This window comes from Mus caroli, chromosome 18 (assembly GCF_900094665.2).
Source record: "Mus caroli chromosome 18, CAROLI_EIJ_v1.1, whole genome shotgun sequence".
Lineage (NCBI taxonomy): Eukaryota > Metazoa > Chordata > Mammalia > Rodentia > Muridae > Mus > Mus caroli.
Genome location: NC_034587.1, coordinates 76,288,241 through 76,300,302, shown reverse-complemented (window position 1 = coordinate 76,300,302; position 12,062 = coordinate 76,288,241). Strand labels below are relative to the sequence as shown.

Here is a 12,062-nt window from a genome sequence, read left to right as displayed (position 1 = left end):
AGTGACAGCGTAACTAGGATGTGCTCAGTGAGTCGTGGGAGACCACTGAGCGGTGCTACTGCTGTTATGTATAAGCCGTGGGAACGGAGGAGAAAGAAGAGACATGAGATGGACCAATCGGCTTAACTGGGGAGCACAGCCAAGCAGGAGTGCGGGAAACCCGTCCATGATGCTAGAAGACAGGCTGGAGTCTGGAATGGACACAGAGGAATTGGGAAAAGGCAAGCTAACACCTTAGCACCAGAGGCTGTAAAGGTACCACTTGGGTGGTTTCAAGCAGGGCACAGGAAACCATGACCTGAGGCAGTTCCCTGCTCCAGATGCCTTCGTAAGCTCTCTCTCCTTCTCTGTGGTGAGTTCCAAGCCGGCCAGACTGCGGGATGAACTGTACATGGGGCCGGGCTGCACCTCCACTGACCGACACACTTCACGACTGCTATCTGAATAAGGTATCTTCTGACACTGTAAGCCTTTTGAATAGACTGGGATACAACATGGAACCAGGGGCCATGTCTTCCCCTAGGGACTGACTCGAGCCAGCACCTATGTGTCTCAGCCCAGCAACTTTTGGCTTTGGATTCAGAATTACCAGGAACTTGGTGTGTAAACCGTTCCTGAGCTTAGTAGCCCAGCAGCTGCACATGGGCGCATAATAAAAGGAGCCTCAGGCAGACAGGGAGAACTGTGTTCCCCAACTTCAGGTAGTCACTGGGAACGTGCCACAGATGTCCCAGTTCAAGGCAATTCGAATGCCAAGGCTCCCTGGAGAACTGCTCGGAGCTCCAGTTGACCTGTTGTGGGGGCCTCACATTCTGCCTTCTCTGAAGCCTCCTGTGACGATGAGCTTCTCCTCAGAGCTCCCTAACCCATGGTCGGCTCCTCAGTGAGCACCTACTGTCTGCAGGCCTCAGTGAGCACCTACTGTCTGCAGGCCTCAGTGAGCACCTACTGTCTGCAGGCCTCAGTGAGCACCTACTGTCTGCAGGCCTCAGTGAGTACCTACTATCTGCAGGCCTCAGTGAGCACCTACTGTCTACAGGCCTCGATGAACACCTACTGTCTACAGGTCACAGTGAGCACCTACTGTCTACAGGTCTCAGTGGGCACTTACTATTTACAGGCCTCAGTGAGCACCTACTGTCTGCAGGCCCTAGTGAGCACCTATAATCTGCAGGCCTTAGTGAGCGTCTACTATCTAATGGTCTTAGTGAGCACCTACTATTTGCAGGCCCTAGTGAGCACCTACTGTCTGCAGACCTCAGTGAGCACCTACTGTCTGCAGGCCTCAGTGAGCACCTACTGTCTGTAGGCACTCACAGAGACTGCAGCTCCTAACACTCCTACCATGTCTTCCCAGTGCAAACTTCTGCTGGCACCTCTCAGTCGACCTTCTCCCCTTTCTTTCGCTGACATCCTACATGACTTTGTGCCTGTCCCAGATATGCTCCTGTTCTCACGCCACAGTCCTTTTCCAATGATGTGGGCTCTGGCTCCTTCCTCACAAAGCCTCCTGGGCTGGTCTGATGCTTAACCCCTTTTTGCCCAGCATTCCTTCCCAGCATGCCCTGCCCATTCTGAGCACAGCACCAGTCATCTGGAGAAAGTGCAGTGGGCCACTCAAGGACAGGAGCCCTGACCTAACCTTGCATCCCAAGGAGGCAGTGGGATTCTGAGCACAAAGCAAGGGTCTGACGCCCAGTAACTGAGGAGCTGACTGAACCAACCCTCAGAGTGCTGGGTGTTAATCTGGAGTGCATGACAAGTCTGCCAGAGTGCTGCTGCTGGCGGGAAATAAACCCCCGAGCAGGGAGTGGCAGCCCTGTTGTGGTGCTGATGGTGGACTGCACACCGGAACTTTTTTTTTGCGGAGGGTTCTAGATTTTACGGCTAAAGTTTGAGCTGGAAACTTAGGAGCCAACATCTGGGTCGAAGGGGACAAAACAAGATCACATTTCCAAAATCTCTGTGCTGAAGCAAATGACCCCAAGCAGTCACTGTTGCAGCAAGGACCTAGAAATCTCTGTCACCCTGGCTGAGCAAAGGCCTGCTGAGAGAGGAGGGAGACAGCTGGATTTCTACTTACTCTGGGCGGCCAAAGCTCACCAGCTGGTCTTTCAGATCACAAGGAGGCATGGCCACTTGCCTTTCAGAGTGGGGTCCATGGCAGGTCTACTTGGGGACCCCTTGTACTGTCAGACTACATGGTTAGCTGTGGAGCCCCCGCTGGACACCTTTGGATAACATAGCCTGCATGTGCTGAGGGGAGGTCCACTGTCATCATGTAGGCCTGCTCCTGCCTACTGACCGCCTCTGCTGGCCACCTCAGTGTAAGCAGCCTCTGCTGGCCTCTCAGGAGGCCTCCCTCAACCATCCGTTCTGCAGGCAGTCCCCAGAGATGCATGACAACACGCTTGATTTTCTCCATGATGCCCACAATGACTGGGCTCACACTGCCCATTGTAATTTAGCATGTGGCCCCCATCAGCAGACACCTAGGCTGAGAGAGCCGATGTGCTCACCACAGAACCTAGGAGAGACTAGCAAGCCTTTGGAGAAGGGGTTAAACACTCTGCTTTGCACATCTGAGATAAGTTACCATGAGATAAGATCCCATTGGCAGTATTAGAGTCACCAAGCAGCCTCTCAGTGGTGTGGACAGAGTGCAGGTTTACCCAGCAGCCAACTGCAGCTGTCAGAAGAATTCCTTACATCTAAAATAGCTAGTAGGTCCCATGACAGGACCCTAACTTACTCTGGAAGTAACAGGGACAGCCCTCTTAGATCATCTATTACATGATTATTTTTGTGCTGAAAATCACATCACCTTGGCTCCAGGGTATCATCAGCCTAAATTTATATATAAATTTATTAACTGCCACCCAGTAAGCAATTCTGATGCCAAAGAAATGAAACAAGATGACATTTACAGCTTTCCAATACACTAGTCAAGTGACAGTAAACTAATTACGCCATTGTGTGAGCTGCTCACGTGACCGGCATCCACACTGCCAGATGACATGTGACAGGAGGTCAGACTCTACAGATGGACAAAGGTGAGGCAGCCAAGAGGAGCATCCGTGGAAACCAACACCGGGTGCCGGGGGGGGGGGCAGGATCCCAGGGCGTGTAGCAGCCAGGGACAGCCACCATCTGTGTAGCCCCTGTCATTCTGGCCTTCCTGCCAGAATCATAAGAAGAAAAATTTTAATGACCACGTTTCCATAGGGCATAACTATGTTCAAAGACGCTTCAGATATAATGTTGAAATCCTACTGAGGGCAGGAACATGGAATTATACACCTTTGCTAATCTAATTGAACCCAGCAAGACTTTGTTTATCCCAAGAGAGAAACTGACAACTCTATGAAATTGCTCCACATAGCTCAAAATGAAGAAAGACTGGGAAAATTAGCCACGAAGGTGTGGGTGGCATTTACGATCATCATAGTGGGGTGATGTGCATCTACCCACAGCTGCAAAAAGACAAAAATACATCGCCATGCCATGTGTACAATGGTCTGTTTATTGACAGCACATCTGAGGTCTCGAAAGTTTTGCCAAATGCTAAATGTTGTCTTGGGTCAGGGTTCTATGTCGTTCTAAATGTTCTATGTTGCCCAAGCTTCTGTACACAAATACGTCATAGACAGAAAAGTCTTAAAACAACATTTTATAAAGCATTTCACAGTCGGGTGTGTTTTTGACATAACTACACTTAGAAAGCCAAATTATAAACACACCAGGGCTGACTGTGTGAGAGAAGCTAAGACCAGGAAGAAAAAAAAGCATTAGCTAGTTCCGCAGGTGTGAAAACCATTTGCACTTCAGGCCCCTGCTGGGGCTGCTGGAGAGTATGCTAATCAGAGACAAGCTAGCTAGGAAGGACACAAGGACACAAGGCAGACCAGACAGCCACGTTCCTCTGGGTGGTGGGTGCCTCTGGTGTGTGGCTTTTCACAAGCTGCCTCAGCACATTCTCCCCACGCCCACTCTGAGCCAGGGCTGCAGGCCTGTTGTCTTCTCCGTGTTCCCACGGTAGTGTAGCGAGGCCTTCTTGGCCTTTAAAAAAAAAGCAAAACAGAACAAAACAAAACAAAACAAAACACAAAACAAAATCACAAAAAAACAAAAAACAGAAAAAGGTTCCCAAACAAGCAGGTTTCTGGGAACCACGGCAGTCCGATGTCCAGCAGAGAGCTGAAAGCAAGCCCCACGCCTATCCCTGTACACACCAGGGCAGGGCAGGGCAGGGCAGGACGACACAGCGGAGTCAGAGCAGCAGAGTGTACCTCAGAAGCAGCACTAGGCAGCCTCTGAGGAGAGAGTAAGGCAGGGAGCGCTGGCTGCTCTCCTAGGGTTCCTTGGAAACTCCTACCAAGAACCAACCCTAAGAATCCGGGAGAAACACTGTGAGCACTTAGGCTTTATACTTAGAAACAAAATACAACTCAGTTAAATGAAATACAAACAAGTGTAACCTCACACAGTGTCTGATACTTCTAAGCATCTGCAATTAATTGTGCTTGCTTTGTTCATTCTCAGAACCCAAAATGCCCAGAAGAGCTAAGAACCACATGCTTAGGTGCAACATACAAGTTTAGGTTAGGAACCCCTGCCCCACCCCTGCAGAAGCCCACCTTGCCCTGGGCAGGGCCTGGAGATCGACAAGATCATGGGTGTCACTGGTGTTTGAAGGACTTACTTGATGAAGGAGTGTAATAGTGTTAGTGTTTGTACTTCCTGTTTATTCTGCTAAAAATAGGAGGAGACACAGAGATTTTATCCCTCCTGGTCTCCCCTCTGTTCTCTCACTACCAGCGGCTCCCAAGTGTTCCTGCACCCACTAGGGAGGGTAGGAGGGAAAGAGGGGCGAAGAGCAAAATGAGCAGCTGGAACTCACGAGGGGTTCCAACCTCGGCATGCAAGCCATACATTCTGATTGCTGGCCTGTTCTGGGCCTGCTGCGTTCTTCGTTCTTCGCTCACACAGACAGAACATTAATGTGAAGAACAGAGTGAAAGCTGTTATTTACCAAAGGGGAAGACCCAGGGTTTCTAAGAGCTGCCCTGGAAAGATGGTGGCCGAAGCCAACAAGCTTCAAAGAAAGAAGTCTGAAAGAAATTGGTGAGACTGAAGCCAAAGTCCTGCCTTACGCCCTTCCCAAGCTTCCATGGGCAGAAAGTCTTAAAGACAACATCCCCTGACCAGGACCCAGTCAGACAAAAGGCAGGAGGTTTCTGGCTGATTGTCTGAGCCCCAGATGTAGCCTTTTCTATAAGTGGGGACCCTGGATCTGTATGAACCATAAGCACTACCGTAGCAATACTTGAGAGTACTTTCTCAGAAGAATGTCAAATATTCTTCCAGGTCAGGCTCACACTTGGGACCCACTCCTACCTGGACCCTGATCATACCAGGGTATAGCTGACAGTAGACATGGCTTAAACCTGAAGCATGGCTCACACACAGACACAGCTCATATCTGGGGCGTGGGTCACAGATGGGCCCAGTACACACCTGGAGAAACACCCAGGAAGTTTCTGACCATCAGGGAAAGAGGTAATTAAAAAAAAAAAAACTTCCAAACAAATATGTTAATTAAAAAATCATATTCTGGGCAGGACGACCCACGTTTAAAGATGAGAATTTCTGATATCTCCATGATGCCACCCCTTGGGAAAAAAAAGTCAAAGTATTCACACACAGTAAGGATGATGAATTCTGGAAATAAAGGCTGGGGGAAATCCTGGGAGCCTTGCTGAAGGCTGTATCTTAGAGCAGAAGGGCACTTTGTGACTATTTGTGACTCCTGTCAGCAGGTAACCCTGGTGCCCAGCTTTGCTGTGCTCCAGTGCGTGAGATTGACTTATAAAGTGCACACTTTCATATTCATAGAGATATCCAATTCTGTGATGTGCACATGTGGCTTATGAGCTGGTTAGTGTGTGTGTGTGTGTGTGTGTGTGTGTGTGTGCTGGTGCACACGCACATTTATTACGCTCAGGCCAGAGGCTGACACTGTATCACTCTGTCCTTGATCACTCTCTACCTTTATGCTTCAAAACCAGGCCTCTCACGGAACCCAAAGCGCACTGACTGAGCTAGGCTAGGGTGGCTAGTTGGTGAGACTGAAGCTGCCTTCGGGAATCCCCCTCGTGTTGGCTAGATGTTTGGTTTGTTTGGTTAAACTGGCAAACTGGAGTGGTTTGGGATAGGGAAACCTCAGCGAGGAAATGTCCGCACCAGACTGGCTTGTAGGCAGGCCTGTGGTGCATTTTCCTAAGTAGTGGTTGATGTGGAGGGGCCAGCCCACGGTGAAAGGTGTCATTGCTGGCCAGATGTCTGTGGGGTGTATAATAAAGCAAACTGGGCAAGCCATGAGGAGCAAGCCAGGAAGCAGCATCCTCCTGTAATCTCTGCATCAGCTCCTCCCAGGCCCTGCCTCGCTTGGGCTCCTGTCCTGAATTCCCTCAGTGATGGACTGTGCTGTGGAGCCCTGTGCTGAAAGGCCTCCCCACGTTGCTCTTGGTCAGATTGTTTTATCACAGCAGCAGAAACCTAGGGCAACCCCACCCGTGGGGTGTCGCCGGCACATTGCCAGACCTGATCTTTTTCACAGGTGCCAGAAGTCAGAACTCAAGAGCTTCCGCTTGCATAGCCGGCACTTCACTGCCTGCAGTGTCTTTCTAGCCTGACTGGCTGTCCTGTCTCTATGAACTTGCTCCTGCTGGACTTTTCACACCCAACTCTCATTCCTCAGGGCTTTCTTTCTGGAAGGTCTCTAAGAGCAACAGGAGTTAGTAAAGTCAGAGCCATGATCCCTGGAGAAAGCTAGACTGGAGTATCACGAGGCTCCAGTCATGATGCTTTCAACAGCCAATTGGCAAATCGCCTTGCTTCTGTGACCGACCTGGTGGCGGGTGGGCCTGAACGACACTTCTGTGACACAACACCTCCACGAGGCAGGCCAGCACTGCCTGAGCTGAGAGCATTTGATGGCACTCAGGCTCCAGGCCACTGCACAGAGTGAAATCACTGACAGAAAGAAAGCAAGACCAAAATGACAATGGTGCACTGGACAGAGGGTGTGAGAGACAGATGCTGGCAGGAACGAGGACAGTGCGAGGGACTTTGCTGTGCGTCCTCGAGCCAGGAACGTATACATCGAGTGCATGTTCTCTGGGGACCAGAAAACTGCTCTAAGCATTGACTTAGGGTCAAAAGTAAATATTAGCAAACTATGTGCTCAACTACAGATCCCTTCAATATCCAGATCATGACATCTGGCCTGGGTCCCAGCTTAGTTCCTTCAGCACACCGTTTGTGATAGATAGCCACAGCAAAGAGGCAGCGCTCAGCAGGGTCGCATTCCCTTGAGTGGTCACGCCCACTTGGTCTTCTGGTCACTGGCAGGTGGATTCTTGGGTTTTGGTCATGCTTGGGCTGTTGTGAACGGTACTGTGTGCAACTGTGGATATTTACCCCCCACTCTCACCCCAGGCTCTGCTGGCAGTTTTAGTTAAAAGGGACACCCATTTTTCATTTTATCATTATGTCCTTGTGTATCTTGAGGGAAGGAACTATTGTAAGAGGCAGACTGAATGTTCTGAGCACAGCTGGGACCTTCATACATTTATGAAGGTGGTAATATCGTTTCTTGTGTCAGTCAGGGCTGGAATGGTGGTTCCCATTTTAGAGCATCTACTGCCCTTGTGGAGGATTTGAGTTTGATTCCCAGAAGCCACACTGCACTGCTCACAAATGGCTGTAAGTGCAGCATCAGGGGATCTCACACCCTCTTATAGCCTCCATGGGCACTCCCATGCGTCAACCAGAAGTGCACAGGAATGTGTGCACACATGCACACACACACATAAACACACACACACACATAAACACACACACACAGACACACACACACACACACTATGGGAAGTGACCTGGGCCTCACTGGCCAGGGCTGTGGTGGCACCATGAGGAGGCCACGATAAGAACTGGCATCTCCAGACCAATGGACACTTGATCTTCACAGTTATGGGCCCACAAGTCTGTCCTGTAGACAGAGGTGTCCAGCTGTCTACAGATGTACAGATACCGACCCCCCCCACACACACACGTACAGTTACTCCAGTAGGAACTCCACAGGAGGGTGAGAGGAGAGCTCTGAGTGACCCAGAGTTGTGATGAGGACCCAGGACTGTACACACGGGCCCGCCCGGCCAAGAGTTTGTAGATATGGGAATCCGACAGCAATGCAGGAAGCAGATGTCACTTTCCCACCTCAGAAAGGATGGTGGAGCCCATGAGAAGGACCTGAGGTCTTCTGACAGACGGGCTCACTCTGAAAAGGCCAGCCCTGTGAGTGCCATGCTGCTCCTCACAGCAGAGGAGGAATAATGAGGAAAAAGACATAATCCTGACTGACAGGCTGCTGGGCCTCCCCACGCTGAAGGAGGAAGCCTCCTGAACTGTGGGCGAGGCCGATGCTGCCCCACCTGGAACACCTAGCCCCAAGTTTCCACCCACTCCAGGTTCAGCAGCTCCATGCTGAGGGACATATCTCACCCAAGATAGCCTCTACTGGGACCTCAGAGTCCCTACTCCACAGCCAGGAAGGACAAGAACATCATCAGATTCCTTCATGATGGGTAACAAGGCCCATGTGCTTGTGAGGCCCATGTGAGCCAGCTCTCCAGAGTCTTCACCCTCTGCCTGCCCCCGTAAGTGAGGCTCTGAGCTGGGCTCCCTGTGGCATAGCCAAGAACCAGCCCTGGGGGCCTTGTAGTCTGGGGGAGATGAAGCACAAGCCAGTCAACAGATGGAGTTTCCCAGTGGTGTGATGGGCAGAGTTCCAGGAAGGAGTAGTGGGATGCAAGAGTTTACACCAGGACCAGCTGTGGCTACCACAAAGGACAGAGAAGAGATAAGAGGGGCACTGGAGGCTGCAGGGAGCATGAGAGTCCTGATTCCAGATGTCGCCTAACCACTACCAGGGAGGGCCAGCTCTATTCGTCTCTCAACATCCTCAGTAATATGCGGGTTCTGCTGTAATACAGGCGCCAGCGTGTTCCGACTTTGTACCAGAGAACTGGACTAAAGCGAGGTCAGGGTCTCCTCCCATCCCCCCAAACCACAAATAGGAATAACACACATCAACAGGCCACAGACTGTCCACTGGCATGCTACGTGCTATTCACTGTAATTTAAGTAGTGCCATGTCACCCTCACTCTGCAAACAGTGACACTAAGGTGCAGGAAACAGATGGCCTAACCAACAGTTCTGAGCCCCACGGCCAGCTCCACACCTTGGCTCTCCATTTCCTCACTCAGCACATTACAGCGGCTTGCTCTGGGTCTTTTGATGAAGAGCCAAGAGAAAGATCTGAAGTCACATGACAGATGCACCCACACTGAGAAGGCCAGAAGACTTCTAAGTGCCATGCTGGTACCCAGGGCAGAGCAAGAAAGAAAACTAGGTAATACCAGAGGATGCTGGGAACACACACCTGTGCCACAGCCCTTGATGGCAGGCATGGTCTTCTGCAGCGTGGCTTTACGGGGGGTCTCTACTGGTTCCTCAGTCTGAGCACACTGCACGCGCGAGCGTGTGCACGCACACACACACACACACGCACGCACACACACACACAGTGGTCCACCACTCAGAAAGGAAAGACTCCCTTCTCCTAGCCCGTGCTCACAATATTCAAAGTAGGTCCGCCCCAGGCAAAGGGTATTGATTAATAAACTGACTATAAAAATGTTCCCTTTTCTATTTCTAGGCTTCCCTTGCAGCTAGCTCTTTCCTTTAGCATCCTATTTTTAAATGACAAGGTTCAGCCTAGCTTAGATGTGAGTAGAAAAAAAAACCTGAAGTGCATTTCTGAGAGGAAGGCAGACTGAGTTCATAGGAGACAAGGCTGCCCTTCCTGCCCCATCCCACCCGCCTTCAATCACCAACCTACCCACGTCAGTCACTTGTTTCAAGAGAAAACAGCGTTTGCTTATAATGCTAGGACGTTAGAGGTTAGAGTTAGCCAAAGTTATAATTTAAAGTTAATATTTCCCCTAGCCTTACCAAGATGTGAAAAGTACATTCTTGCTAGGGCCCTCAAGTTTAGTTCTTAGGATGACAAATGCCTCTTTGTTACTGAATTCACTTGCCTCTAGTTAAAATACCAAAAATATCAGCATTATTTATTCTTCACAAGAGACTGAAAGTATTTGTGTTATTCTTCCTACATCTTTAAAGGGCAGAGGTCAATGCTATTTAAGGTGAAAAAGGCAGTGTAGCTACTTTTAAGACCTTTAAACAAATTAGTATTGTCCTGAAAATTAATTTTAAAGTCTACTACTATGATAGGCCAGAAAACTGAATCTCAGAGCCCCATACCAACAGACAGTTAAAAGCTCTATTTTTCTTTTTTCTTAAGTGATTGATGGCGCAGAGCACATAGCTTCCCCATACCTCGCTTCTGGATGAAGACTCGAAGCAAGGGGTTTGCACTTGAGACCGCCTTGCAGAAGTTGTCGTCATTGTTGATGGGCAGCAGGTCCCCGTGCACATCGGCATAGCCGATGGTCACCTCGGTGTTAGAGATGTGGTGGGTGTGCACCACCAGCTGGTAGAAATCTTCAAACTTCCCAGGCTTGTGGCGGTCCAAGGAGAACCTTCGGAACTCGGCGCCAAACTACAAGGCAAGAGATGAGGGGAGTGAATTCGGGGAAGAGACGGTGAGAAGAAGGCACAGTGTGCTCACGGAACAACATGGTAACCAAGTCCCTATGAGGTCATGGGTAGCCCCGTGCTGCAGTCTTGTGACTGAGCAAGTTGAAACCTATTTAAAATATATAAAGTGTGTTTTTAATTTTTTGTTTTAAAGTTTTAGGTTTTCATATGGCTTTAAAAAATATCCCCTTTGTTTTGATTCAACCCCTCCCCCCCATGTTTCCTCCCCCTCCCTGCTTAGACCTTTGCACTCACAGATCGACTATCAAATTACCCATGTACTGCTTACTATCTTGTTTTAAACATCCCCACCATGGCCTCTTATTAGTTTTCTGGCTTCTATGGTAACTCCAAGTAAACAGAAGCAAGGAGTCACACACAAGAGACAAGAGAACGACGCAGTGCAGGTTGCTGGGAACCTTACAAACTGTGACAGCAGCCTGCCACACAAGGCTGGTGACGACGTGTGCAATCGTGACTGTTAGGGGGTGACCAACTGCTTTTGATTTAATGCTCACACCGTAGGTGGGAATCCACCCTGGGTACTGAAGCCTGGTCCAAACCCCATGGCAGGGGAAACGAAAGGCCACAGGAGGAATTGAACACTGCTATTTAGCCAAACGGACAACACAGCAAGCTCCTTTCTAAATATTTATGTTTAGAACCACAAATGCTACTCTAAGCCTCCACCAGAGAAGGCTCCCTTTCCAGTGAATCGTGGTGAATGAAGAAGCTCGTGGCGTTGATCACGGTTGCACACGGTGTTGAGAATAAGTCACTTATGAGCGCTTAGCCCTAAACTAGGCATTTGTACTAAAGACTGGAGAGAGCACTGTGGAAAGCGGACCGAAGGAACGGAATTGCTGGAAGACAGGGAAAGGACTGTGAAGTGCTACCTATGGCCAATGCACGGCCATCGCGATCATGAATTCACAGTGGTGGCGATGTGTGCCCTGGATCTGCACTGGAGTGGGTCCTTCGGCAGTCAGACAAAGATGAAGGGGGGAAGCTTGGGGGTCTCACCCCTCACTGCTGAACTATTTGCTATAGACAGATCCAGGGAGAGGGGGAGTCATTGCCTTCAGCTGTGGACCTAATGGTGACCCCAGCAGGCTTCAGTGGACAGTTCCAATCAAACGCTAACACAGATGGCCCTGATTTGAACTAAATGGGTCACAAAACAAACCTGAAAGTCACCAACCTTGGAAGCGGACTGGCAGGGAGGAGGGAGAAGCCTGACACGGGTGTGGGAGAGGTAAGAGACATGTTGGGGAGGAGCAGTCAGAATCAGAATGCATCATATACAGGCACGAAACTGTAAAATCAACAAAAA

At 49.9% G+C, this 12,062-nt stretch overlaps 1 protein-coding gene across 3 annotated transcripts in view; it reads right to left on the bottom strand.

The window, feature by feature from the left end:
* Positions 1–12,062, bottom strand: part of Pard6g (par-6 family cell polarity regulator gamma) — a 71,900-nt gene that overhangs the window by 28,587 nt on the left and 31,251 nt on the right. For all 3 annotated transcript variants that reach the window (XR_003835475.1, XM_021150743.1, XM_029472238.1), the window contains exon 2: positions 10,469–10,691. Coding sequence is in view for 2 of the 3 variants with exons in the window: in XM_021150743.1 (XP_021006402.1) it covers positions 10,469–10,691 (223 nt within the window). In the remaining variant the exon portion in view is untranslated. The remainder of the gene's footprint in view (positions 1–10,468; positions 10,692–12,062) is intronic.